The 13,673-nt window shown below is 40.9% G+C and overlaps 1 protein-coding gene across 1 annotated transcript in view; it reads left to right on the forward strand.

The window, feature by feature from the left end:
• Positions 1-13,673, forward strand: part of slc16a10 (solute carrier family 16 member 10) — a 30,963-nt gene that overhangs the window by 12,437 nt on the left and 4,853 nt on the right. Inside the window, exons 2-5 of the mRNA XM_085432884.1 lie at positions 3,986-4,130; positions 5,728-6,151; positions 11,431-11,574; positions 11,868-12,096. Of these exons, the coding sequence (XP_085289010.1) occupies positions 3,986-4,130; positions 5,728-6,151; positions 11,431-11,574; positions 11,868-12,096 (942 nt within the window). The remainder of the gene's footprint in view (positions 1-3,985; positions 4,131-5,727; positions 6,152-11,430; positions 11,575-11,867; positions 12,097-13,673) is intronic.

A 13,673-nucleotide genomic window follows, 5' to 3' on the forward strand; every position in this document is an offset into this window, starting at 1 on the left:
TATCGACAGGTCCAACTGAATTGTTTTTGCATATCATTTAGTCCTTTGGAATTTAAACAGAACAACTTGTGGTCTGTATGTTGTCTCTCAGAAGAACTGAGCTATTCTAGTATTCTACTTTGTAATTAAGTACAGTAATTAATAGTTGCACATGGTGAAGAAGTGAAATGTTAAATATTTCTAACAGTGGTTTATTTAGCATAACTGCCGATGGTTATTGCATTTGAAGAAAAAACAGAGCACCACCTACAGAGTCTTAAATTGGATTCAGGAGGGGCTCTCTCCTCCACAGCCGCTGCTCCTCCACATGAAAAGGAACTAGGTGAGGTGGTTCAGGCATCTGACAAGGATGGCTCCTTGACGCCTCCTGGGTGAGGTGTTCCAGGCATGTTCCAACGGGAGGAGGCCCTGGGGTAGAACCAAAACACGCTAGAGAAATCTCTTGTCTGGTTTGTGAACGCCTTGGTGTTGCCCTGGACAAGTGGAAGAAAATGGATGAATGGAAACACTGTCCAGTAATAGCTCTAACTAACATGGTCACTGTATCAGGTTATCATAAAATCTTGATTCCCGGTGGTTACCTTTTTAATATTTTCCACCGTTCACTGAACTGCCAACTGAATCTGAAAAAACAGCTACTATTATTTTGTCTCCAAAACTTTTACATAGTGTGATCTCTAAAGTTAAACCTGGGTTTGGGTGTACTTTCATGCTCTTGGAAAGTGAAGTGAAATAATGATGATGGCCTGATCACAATGTTGGGGCGTGCTGGGTGTTTTTATATATATATATATATATATATATATATATATATATATTTAAAGCCATTAAAGTCAATACTACGTCATGGTAACAAACACTTTTGCATTGGTGCTGTGTTGATACAGGGGGACATCTGGTCTTGTTTTTGGTTTGTTGGCCGTGAGAGCATTTTAGTCGCTAAAACCTTTTTCCTCCTCACTTTGTGTTCATTATAGTGGAACAGCCTGGGACTTCGTGGTAAGTTGTAAGTGGTCTATAGTGTTAAATGAAGCCTGTCTTCATTCTCCATGCTTCAACTAGACATTGGTAACATCTGAGCATCTTTGGTCAACAGATTCCTAGAACGTGCCATAGAGATGTTCTGTTTGTTTAATTACCTGAGCAAGTCTTGTGCTACCTCAATACTGCAAAATGCCTCATCCATTAGATGCTTTTGTTAATTTTGGTTATAAGATAACTCTTCAGATAGCTTTTTTAAATGCAAACCCTTTGAATTTATTCATACATTTAAGTAAAGTCTTCAGTGCTCCGTTTGTGGCATTCAGTGCAGTGATCTCACTTGATGTTTCATAGAAATTAGGATTAAAGAGATAGATAAATATATTTGTTTTAAGGAAGGAAAATAAAGAAAAATGACATGAACTTATAAACGTACATGCTATAGCTAAACTTGTCAGCACATAGCACAGGGGATGTTTAATTATAATTAATGGGTAAACAGTGGTAATTATTTGTCAGTACTTGAAACAAAGTTAAGAAACTTTTTAAAAATAATTTTAAAGTAATGACTAAACGGCCAAAATATTCGAAATTATTACATTTATTGAGCCGTTAAGCTAGTCAGTTAATAGTTAGCTTGAAATATTAGAAATTAGAGTTAAAACTGCACAAATGCATAATTGAACATAACAAAAAAACACTGACATTTCAGTTATTGTTCAATGTTATTATTGACAGGTCCAACTGAATTGTCTTTCAAAACCCTCTTTCAAAACAACACGTGATGCATGGTGTCATTACTGAAGTTCTTGGGGTCGTTAGGGAAAATCAGGCAAGAATGCCCAAAGTAGTTACCTCAAATGATACACAGGCTTTCTGAGTTTTAAAATATGCAGTTTTCTGTGGATAACAGGTGTATTATGCAGTTTCCTAGGTCTCAAGGTTCAGTTGTTGTGGGGTGACTGGGTTCAGAGTTGGGGGGGGTTCCAGCGAAGCAGACGGATGACTTAGGGAAACTCGTCTGCTAGTATTTAAAGCAGTGCCCGTAGCTAGAGGTGGATGTCACTGGGACACAGAGAATCCTGATTTTACATCGTTTTTAATCTAGAATTTCTCTTGTCTGAAGCATAAATGCTTTTAAATCAAGATAGCCAGAAGAGCACAACAGCAATTTCCTGTTGCTTTTGAAGGATTCTTGCTTCTTCTCGTTCACTGGCATTTATTAGAGTGAACATTTTCTGACTTACTGTGTTGTCTGGAATAACTCTAAAGAAGCTTTGGGAGTTCCCCCGAATGATAAAGACTATGTGTTCCTCTGACTTTCGCTCCATCCTTGTTATCAGAGTTTTAATTTGTACTTTGGTTTATGACGGAATGGCTGTAAAACTGATATAGAACCTAACAACATAAGTGCGTTTAGTGTTTACAACATTAATCCTTACATGACAAATATCTAAACTATCATGGTGAATTACTGTTGTGTAAAAAAGTGACTGTGATAAGAAATAAAATGAAAATAACTGTTTCCACATTTCGCAGGGACCACTAGGTAATAAACAACTGTGGACAGTTTGATTTAAACAATGAGCAATAAAGCCTCTCAGTTGCTGGCTGACTGTAAACTCTTGGCACACTGAAATAAACATGTCTCCTCAAGTGTTTCTTTAAAAAGGGAGAAGCTGGTGACAGTGTTGTCCAGATTAATCCTAAAATCACAACCACACTGGTGTTTTTCTTTGGAACTTCATAGCATCTGTTTCATTTGGAAACCTGAGATTGCTTAATACTCTGCCAGCATGGGGTGAGGTGAGGAGAATAAAATCCCAGCAACAACCCTGAAACTTGACACAAGGGTTTCCTGTTAGTCGTGTAAAAAAACAGACAACAAAAGCATTCCAGCTCCAGTTGGTCTTTCCCACAAGTTTCACCTGACTTAGCTTCAGAGTCAACAACTTTTTATATGGCTTGTGTCACATGTGCTGACCTGTTGTTCACCTGAAGGCATTTCTGGTCTCTATTGTTATCTGGTATTGGATGTGTGATGTCTTAAAGAGAAAGTTCCCAGTTCCCAGCAGTCTTTTGTACAAAAACATGTCACTCTCGCCTTTTTCCCTATAGTCATGACAAACACACTAACAGAATAGCTTTGTTCACAGCAATTCTTATTTACCTTTTAAGGGGCCTTGGTATAGTCCATTCATTGTCTAAAACAAATTTTTTTGGCTTTCCCCCTGCATTAAAATGAACTTTCTTCTCATTGGCTGGCTTTTGCAAAGAAACAGTTTGAACAGCAGGTGAGTAGGTCTTGCACAGCCGGAGCTGTTAATCTGAGATGACCATGTTATGATTGTCCCCCCTCACTGATGCCAGTTAGAGTAAACTTGAACCTTTGGCTCACAGGTATGACTTACTAACGACCTCAGTATTTGAAAATTAATAATAATGTATTTTGTATCTTGTGTGTTCTGTCACCAAATGGTTTATTTGCTTCTTTTCCATCTACGAAGGAAATCATACGAGGAATGTGTAAATGTATAGACTATGTACGTAAGAAGCATTTGTAAAGCCCGAGTTCAGTAGATTCAAATACAAAGTACAGCAGGAGTAAAATGGCCAAGATGTAAAAAAGGGAACTCATGACGTTGGTAAGGCATGTGATGACTGGTTGCCTAGTAAGCTGTACAGTCTGTGTGTATCCTTGAGTAAATGTGTGCATCGATACAGAAACAATAGTGTTCTGTTATTGCAACATGACCCTTTGTTTAGCGGTTAGTGTCTGTAGTGTAAAGTATTTTCCTGGAGACAGTTGTGCAAGGTGTTTTTTTCCTTCCCTGTATCTACTATTGTGGGGTCTACCTTACAATATAAAGCACCTTGAGGCAACTGTTGTTGTAATTTGCCGCTATATAAATAATATTGAATTGAATTGAATTCAACTGAATTGAATTGAAATATAATAGAATCATGACATTCATTCTGTCTTCCCACTGTGTGTCTCCTGCAGCATGGGTGGGCTCCCTCTCCATGGGCATGATTTTCTTCTGCTCTCCCATCGTCAGCATATTCACCGACATGCTCGGCTGCAGAATTGTTGCAGTGGGTGGTGCTGCTGTGGGTCTGGTCGGCCTACTGGGTAGCTCCTATGTCACGTAAGGAAGTTTTCCAACTCACAACTGCATAAGAATTTTTTTTAAATTTCTTAAGATAGCATGCTTTTGCTTCATGTATAATTCTTTTGTAGCACCTTTTAACTGTTATTTAACTTTGCACGTACAGGCAAAACCTTAGTATTATAGGATATCAGGCCTGTCTCGCTTCACTTTTTTGTCACATGACAAAATATGCATACAGTGTTTTCCACTGAAAAAGATTGTATTTGGGGCAGTAACAAGGCACCCATGATTTCTTATATGGTTTCCACAACTATAATATATCATGCTTTTTAGAAACTTCTAAGTTAACATTTTGGGCTGCATGTTGTGAGGGCAAAATGCATAGACACATGCTAACTAGTACTAAGTAACAAATGAAATACAGGACATTCACTCATCTAAAGTCAAACGCAAATGTCTTGGATGCACTGTATCTTGCAGCACAACACATTTACCCTAAATATCAAATACCAATATCACAAACATAGTGAAGAGGTCAAACTCAGTGACTCTGTTCACTTGGCGAAACTTTCAGAATGAGAGCAAGGGGACTGTACTGTAGTCCTGTTGGTTAATTGAATGGTAAAAATAAAAATAAAAATCAGTGTAACTGTGTGGTCTGCCTGATTTTATTTGATCAATTCGATGAGTCAGTTTGATCTCCCAAAACAAAACATTTTATATAAAATGATGACTTCATGGTAAAAATGACCTAGAATCTCATTGTGGCCTACAAGTGAGGAAACACTCACACAGTCATATGTGGTTCAAGCAACGCAACAAGTGCAACGCACACACTTTATCACTAGAGTAAGCAATAAAACTGCTGAATTACAGGTGGTCAAATGACAGAAACTGTGGTCAGGAAGCTAAGTTCTCAGGGTGCAGACTTACTATGTGACTGCTATTGGCACTTAGATATTTATTTAAGCCAAACAGAACTTTGAAACTCACTGTGTGCAAAACCATTTCCAAAAACGCTAGGCCCCTGTATAAAATGTAAGTAAAAAGAGAATGCAGTGATTGGCAAAGCTCATAAACCTATAAAATATTTTATTAACAGTGGAACTAAGAACATGTACTATTTTAAGGAAAAGGCATGTGGTCATTTTGAATTTGGTGGCAGCAACATGCTGTCTGTCAGTTTTCATGAAATAGTAAAATAACTTAGTTTAAACAATTGATAACTTTTATAGTTATGAGTCACTGACAATGTAAACCAATATGCACCATCGGTTAGAATGTGTCATAATGTGTTAAAAATATTTAAACTAATTATTTGTTGTCACTGAAGTTATAGCAAATTAACTTAATGTGAGAACGAGTTAGGAGACTTACTCTGTATTTGATTTATGTGAATGAGAATTGTGTTACTGCGTTGCATTTGATTTAACCTAATACGTGATAAAGCTTCTTGAAACAAAAATCTGTATCGTAATTTAAACAACGTTTTTTTGGACCTTTAAAGACATTTGACATCTTATTTTATAGTTGCTGCTGCTAAGAACTGATTCTTTTCTGGGAAATATCTTGCAGATGAATTGGCAACTCTGAATGAATCGACTGTTCACTGATGTTATTTATTTGCTCCTAGGTCCCTGGACCTCATGTACTTCACATACGGCATTGTGTTCTCCTGCGGCTGCTCTTTCGCCTACCAGCCAAGCCTGGTCATCCTTGGCCATTACTTTAAGAAGCGCCTTGGCCTCGTAAATGGTATTGTAACAGCCGGCAGCAGCGTCTTCACGATCGCTATGCCCTTTGTGCTGTCAGCCTTACTGAAAAACATAGGCCTATACTCCACCCTGCGTGTCCTCTGCATCCTCATGCTTGTGCTGATGCTGGCTGGCTTCACTTACAAGCCCCTGCTGCCGGTCAAACCGAAAGACTCCCAAACAGGCAGCTCACACCTAAAACAGATTTTCAACGTCAATATCTGGAAGTCGTGGGGATATCGCATCTGGGCCTTCGGCATTCCCGCTGCCCTCTATGGCTACTTTGTGCCTTATGTTCATCTGGTAAGTACTTATCACTTCTTTCATCTGCTGTGCTAATAATATTTATGCTGGCATTCATACTTACTGTTTGTGTATGTGCCGTTCACTCCCCTCCAAACAAGGGGTTGGTAATGATCCATTTGACATATGGGAGCATGCCAATTCCAAGATTCCACAGTGTGATTTTGCAACTATCCTACTCCTTCTGGATCTCATTATTGGCATGGTTAACAAGGAATAAGGGTGAGAGGTTAGCTAGCTTCAACAGCACAGTCATCAAAACTCATAACAGCTATGTGAATAACAGAACTGTGAAAGGGGAGAGGAAGGGAAGTTGAAACCATGGCAGGATCTTCCAGACATTCAGCGGTGGCACAGAGTGTTACTGTCTTTTAATATTTTGCTTTTTGGCAACTGTGATAAATTAAAAATTTTATTTAAGGGAGGATGCAAAAGGAGACAGAAAAACACATCATTTGAGAACGTTTCCAGAGTTCCATCACGTGCACCAGTGTTATATCAGACGAATTTTCTCCAAGTGTGCACTTCAATATCACTATAATCCCAAGGACAAAACATCTAAACGCAAGCTAGACAGCTAAGTGCATGCTGAAGATGCATGGGACAGGATAGGAGAGCCAGCTCTTCAAGACAAGACTCAGCTGAACATCTGCACCCAAACAGAGAGAGGGCACTCCTTTGAGAATTCTAATGTTCACAGTTTGGAAACATGGTTTGAGAGAAGAGTCATCATTAGACTATCAGTCATTCTAATATGTGTGTGTGTAATATGTGGCTGTAATAATTCACATGATGGCAGGGTGGAGCAGTGTCGCACAAAGAGTTCACACCTTGCCTCGTGAGACCCTTAATGATTTGAAATGATGGGGATTCCAGTAGAAATGTTGGTGCTTTGCGCACGGCTTATTTGGCACGATACAAATGCACAAAAGTGGCACAAAGATTACAGTTTTACTATTGCAGGCTTTTCTTGACACCGAATTATCCTTGCTGTGCATGACGTGTCCATACCATCGTTGGCGTGCTTCCCTCATCATCTTTTCGATTGGGGCAACTCTGAGTCATTTTCGAACATCTTCATTTGTCACACAATCCGGGCGGGTTAAGCCCAGACATCCACCTGAGCATCTTCATCTCCATGGAGGATCTGCTCGTGTTTCTTGGTGGCTCGCCAGCATTCCGCTCCATATAGGGCCACCGGCCATAGGACTGTCTTGTAGATGTTCTACAAGACAGTCCTATGGTCCAAGGTGTTCAGGCATCCTCTTATTGCACAGGATGCCGGTGGATTTACGCCATTTAAGCCATGCTGTGTTGACTCGTGAGCACACATCCGGGAGAGTCTCGCCGTCCGCCGAGACCAGGGACCTGAGATATTTGAATTGGGCCGTCTTCTTTAACTCCTGGCCGTCGATCTGGATCAATCCCAGGATCTGAGGGCCACATTCTAGGTATTCCGTTTTCTTGGTGTTCAGGTGCATTCCACTTTCTTTCAGCTGATCCTTCCATTCCTGCGACTGCTCTTGTAGAGGCAGGCGGTCTGGGTTTACGAGTGCCACATCGTCTGCGTAAAGGAGGGTCCAAGGTATTGGTTATTGTAATGCTGTGTTCATGCAGAGGATGAACAGCAGGGCTGAGCTTTGGTGGACGCCTAAACGGTGGTGAGGTCTCCCTGCATTATAATGTTTTTTAAAAAATATTTAAATGCACTGCCTGCAGAGCCATGGGTCCATCAGCGCAATGCAATTACATTGATGTATGCAATTAAAATGAACACAAGGCCAAATTACTTAAGATGGCGCATTTAAAGAATAGCTCAACAAACACAGTTTGCTAATGTATTTGTGCACAATCCTGAAATATAAATTGGAATTTATTTGTAATAAAGGTCTCTGTGTGTAATTGTGACATGGTCCACTTATGGTCAATTTTGGGCTACTTTTACATATTATATTTTACTAGATATTTAGTTCACCTTTCTTAATACAATGATACTTTTCTAGAGCCATTTTGAAATATAACTATTCAGTGCTTTCAACAACATAAATACAATATAGTGTGACTCTACAGCATTGGCAAAGAGCCCTGACTCTCAAAGACAGACATATTAAAAACAAAACAAAAATGATTAAAGAAAATCAGTCTCGGCAGGTAGATGTCAGCTGATTTTGTAGTGTGGGTTGCCTGGCTCTTTTTTCACCACAACAACTTCCTAGTTCCTCATGTGTTCATTATTTAGCTGTGTGGTCCTGGTGAATGTGGCATAATATGGAAGGAGGATTTAATCTGCAGTTCCGTAAACATGTGTCGCTTTCCCTAAATCAGTGTTTATTTCTGCTTTAAGATAGGAAACTTTGAGCTTAGAGACAACGTCTTGGGAGGGCTGCAGAAGGGGAGCCTGTATGTACTGGAAAGACTCAGGAGATGCCTGTTTATTTGGAGATGGTGACTTTGTTATTGGAGGGAGATCAGAGTGTCCTGTGGATCAATGCCTGTGTTTTCCCAACCCTTCTCATGTCTGCTACACAGACTGGGATAACACTTGGATCTGGCTGAAGCCTCAGCACCAGCACTGGACTAACAGCCTCGGCAGCGATTCTTCCCCCCTACCTGCACCTAAAGCCCCAGCCCTGTGGGATGGAAAAGCAGAAAAACATGTGTCCAGCAGCATATTGTTCGGCTTGTTGGAACGGAGTCCTGTCAGATCCTCCAAACAGCTGTATACTTTTTATTTTTTTATAGTGTCTATTTCCTTGAGCAAAGTGCTGAGCGCGGCCTTTTGAAATAGCCTTGCCCTAGTACCACGTATGTTTTTCATCTTGCTTACCTCTTTACTTAAAGAGTAAAGTCCAGTTCTCAACTTATTGCTGATTAGAGAAAAAAGAAGTTGCCTTTGTGTTTGCTCTGTAAATGGCTTGATAAAAGGTATGCTATTGCTTTGCCAAGTGCAAAGTGGGAAAGGAATTTGTGAAAATTATGCAACTTGCTGAAGGCCAATATGTTAGAAAGTTTGATCTTATCATCAAGACAGATAATCCATGTCCTCCCTTTCCTGAATCAACATAATTGAATCATGGAACACCATAAAGGACCATTCAGAGCCGTACTTTTCTTCAGATAGCTGTGTCTACTTTTAAAATAAGCTTGTTTCATTTTTTTAATGAGGAGCGCCTGCAGGGCTGCAGTGTGTGGGCTGGATGTTTGATGATCATTACACATCTGCGAGAGAGTAGGAGAACGACAGCACTTGGGAAGGTTGGGTTGGTGCACTGGGGCTCTAAAGGGGAAAACTCTCCCTATAATTGAAATGTATTTTGTGTTAAGGTGCTCTAGTTTGTTACCTTGCTAAATCCACCAACTATAGATTTCTTTGTTAGACATCTGAACTAGTCATAAGTAGCAGCTCAGGTTATTGAGAACTTCAGTGATTGTTATGCTTAATATAATGTCATCAGCTATGCATGCTGGGTGAGAATTTATGAGATGAACCACTTTATTTTTCTTTACATTTATATATCGGTTGGAGCAGGAAGCTTTGAAAATGTAACCTAACCTGATAATGTGGGAATGAGTCAGATAGGGAATATCTAAAAAAAGATCCACGATCATTTACCAGCCATATAGCTGTGAACAAAGGATCTTTGTTTGACTGATAGTTCGCTGGTATCATAGATCTCATCATGGCAGTGAGTAGGTGATGCTAGGTTGTAACTCATACACTTCCATATTATCTTACATATTTGCTATATGACTCTCTTGGTCTGCTTTTCCTGACTGAACCACATTCTCCATAAGGTATTCACTACTGTATGACACATGAGGAATATCAATCACCTTCAGAAGGCTAGGCTGAAGCAATAAATTTCAACAATTATCAACTGTCCACTGGTTTATGTCTGATAATGTGATCGTGTGATTGAGGGAGCAGCACGTTTGTCACGTGAACCTTCCAAGCAGAATTCTAGGTGGCAAAGTTCAAGATACATCTAACTTCACTTTAAAACTATCCTCCCTCTGGTCAGCCTCAACTGAGTGTGTGTATCATAAGTTAATCTCCTGACACTTATACAAACAAACAAAGATGTGTGTAGCATTGCTTCTTGGATGTAAGACTTCCTAAAGACAGAGCATGTTGTTGTACATTGGCAAAGAATGTAAGTCTCCCAGAAAGTGTAGGGGGTGATGGTGATGGGTCTATACATCAGCAGACTGCAGGTCCTTTGAAGAGGTCTGCTGCACATTGCCTGGAGGTAGAAACACAGCAGGCCCCTCTTTCTCTTCTCGGTCCTCACAGATTAATGCTTAGCAGTAGGAATGACGTGGCTACAGGAGATAATGTGGAAAGCCAACATCTGGACAGTGTAAACTAGAAAACGGCATTCGCTGGAAGCTGAAATACAAATGAGCACTGAAATATGGACAAGCTAGATAAAAGGATCTGATGATATGATAACAACAAACTGACCTGTTGCCTGAAATATGGCTGCTGTCATATAAATAAAAGGATTTGTAAAACCGGACATTTTTTTGAACCCAGTTCTGCAAAACCATTCAACCCCAGATTTCTGAAAAACGCATGCAGAATGTGAAGTAAAAGATACATTGAGTGAAAAATTTAGTGAATTTTCCCTCTCTTCATTCAACTATATGCATCCACAGGAGTGCAGCGCAGTGCTGACAGACTTATAAAAAACAAAGACCACACCAGGTGTCACTCATGTCAACCAAGAACAGAAAACTGATGCTACAGGTTGGCAGAGTCACCTTTTATCATCAAACTGGTTTCTCAAACATGCCAATGAGTTCACTGTACTCAAATGGCTTCCTCAGCCACCTCCTCCTAATCCAATAGAGCACCTTTAGGATGAGGTAGCACAGGGGATTTGCATTATGGATGTACAGCCAACAAATCTGCAGCAACTGTGCGATGCTGTCGAGGCAACAAGGACCAAAATCTCTGAGGAATATTTGCAGCACCTTGGTAAACCTTTGCCATGAAGAATTTAAGTAATCCTAAGGCAAAAGGAGGTACAACCCGGTACCAGAAAGGTGTACCTAGTTAAGTGTCCAGTGAGGTTAGATCTCAGGCAAATATCTTTATGTAGTTAACACACAAATCCACAATGACTAAGCAAAGAGCACTGTCCAATGAGGTTTTAGTCAGTGGTTGCAGTTTCACAGTTTTTATTGTAATTCTTTGTGCTGTACTGTGCATCATATAACTGCAGTAAACTAAAGAAATGAAACAGCTGTGTTCATCTTTCATTTACTGTCCACAGATGAAACACGTGGAGGAGCGTTTTGGAAAAGACACCAATAAGGAAGTTTTGCTCATGTGCATTGGTATAACATCTGGCATTGGCCGACTGATCTTCGGCATAGTGGCGGATTACATTAGCGGAGTCAACAAAGTGTTCCTGCAAGTGAGTGTGTGGCCTAAACAGTCGTGTAAGCAGATTTACATTGTCTGAATGCAGAAGTTCTGACCATTAAAAATTCTCTGAAATAGCATTTTAGGGATCATGTGAGGATCATAGCACAGTGAGACCTTTAAGCCAGTTAAAGGTCTTACAATAGGGGGTGAAGATTTAACATTACATGAGCCTTCTCGTGTAACGTTAAAGTAAAATGAGGGGTTTCTTTTGGTTTTGCATCCAATCTGAATATATAGAGTGTACTAAACCATAACAATTAACAAAATAATCTCTCTACTTAGGTGGCGTCCTTCTTCGTCATCGGTCTCATGTCCATGATGATCCCCCTGTGCAATGTGTTTGGCGGGCTTATCGCAGTGTGTCTGCTGATGGGACTGTTTGACGGCTGCTTCATCTGCATCATGGCACCTATCGCCTTTGAGTTGGTTGGAGCCAAAGATGTGTCCCAGGCCATTGGCTTCCTGCTAGGCCTGATGTCTGTGCCCATGACTGTGGGGCCCCCTATTGCAGGTAAAGCAGGAGTTAACTGAAATTCGTGATCATGCTCAGGTAACCCCTGAACATATGACACATGCCCACACTAAACTGATGATCTAATAATATGGCAGTTTAGTCATTTTGGATCCTTGGCCTCAACTAGCTTCAAAAATCTAGCACATGCATACTTTTATATATAAGCCTCTTTGGGGTAATTCCAACTGTGTAGTGATGTGTACCTACAAAAAGGACATTCAGTGAGCTGGTGAGTGCACAAGGATCACTGACGCATTTCCGCATTTTACCTTGTCTTGTACAAAGAGCTAATGCAGCACAATCTGGTTAAAGCCTTAATGCTGTCTTTCTGTGATACGAAGGTGTCTGAACACAGGGCATCACAGCTTGCTGTGCATGAGATTGTAGCTGCAATACTGGTCAGAGTGCTCATGCTGAGCCCTGTACTAAAGCTGAAGATCTTACACTGAGCATGTGAGTTTCTGAACTGGATCATGGATCAAGAGGATGGCTTGGTCTGATGAATCATGTGAGCCAGCTGTTAAGTCTAATTGTTGAATGTTGCCATTGTGTTTCTTAAATTTGTACAGTCTTAGTTCAAGCAGTAGGATCAAAGCCCTTCCTTTGATCCTGACCACCTCTCCAATCACTCTGTGCTGGGGGAGGTTTTATTGTAGATACATCCTATCGGAAAGATCTGTTTCTTTTGATGTAAGCTTCCTGGGTTTATGACCCTTTGGTCAGCAGGAGGTCTAACACACACACATTCTCACATAACACACACACACACACACATTCTCACATAACACACACACACACACACACACACACTCTTACAGAAGTTCACACATTGGTCTTAGAACCAAGGGGGCGTGGCTTTGTTCTGACGTGTTTTGTGTGAACTGTCTCTCAATAAAAGGTAGCAGGAGGAGGTCAGATCTGGGGGTCATTTTCGTGGTGGACACAGACGAGGCCTCCCTTGCGCAAATAATCGATCGATCGACTGTCTTGTTTTCTTCATGATGAATAAGTCTCTAGAATTAGCGGGGTTTGTGGAAACACAGACTGAACACCAGCGTGTGCACTTATCTACACAGGGAAGAGGTGGCAGCAGGATGCATTATCAGACAAGCCAACAGAGGACATGGGACTCCTGGGCCAATTTTCTGCTGGAAACAGTTATGTGGGAGTTGCATTCCCAAGAGCATCTCCTAATATCACTGACCCCTTAAGGAGGATAATGCATTCCACCATTGGGAACATTGCTAAGAGTTCATAGTGTTCAGTTAATCTTCAGATTCCCCAGATGCTCAATCATGAGCACGATTGAGCATCTGTAGGATGCCCGATAGCTTCATGTGGCTGTAGCTCAGGTGGCAGAGCAGGTCAGCCACTAATCAGAAGGTCGGCGGTTCGATCCCAGGCTGCACCCTGGCTGCATGCCAAATATCCTTGGGCAAGATACTAACCCCATGTTTGCCTACTGGTGGTGGTCAGAGGGCCCTGTGGCGCCTGTGTCCGGCAGCCTCGCCTCTGTCAGTGCGCCCCAGGGCAGCTGTGGCTACAATGTAGCTTGCTATCGCCTGTGTGTGAAT

Source organism: Copadichromis virginalis, linkage group LG15 (assembly GCF_057382275.1).
Source record: "Copadichromis virginalis isolate Kocher_CV1m ecotype Utaka linkage group LG15, C_Virginalis_male_GT1.1, whole genome shotgun sequence".
Lineage (NCBI taxonomy): Eukaryota > Metazoa > Chordata > Actinopteri > Cichliformes > Cichlidae > Copadichromis > Copadichromis virginalis.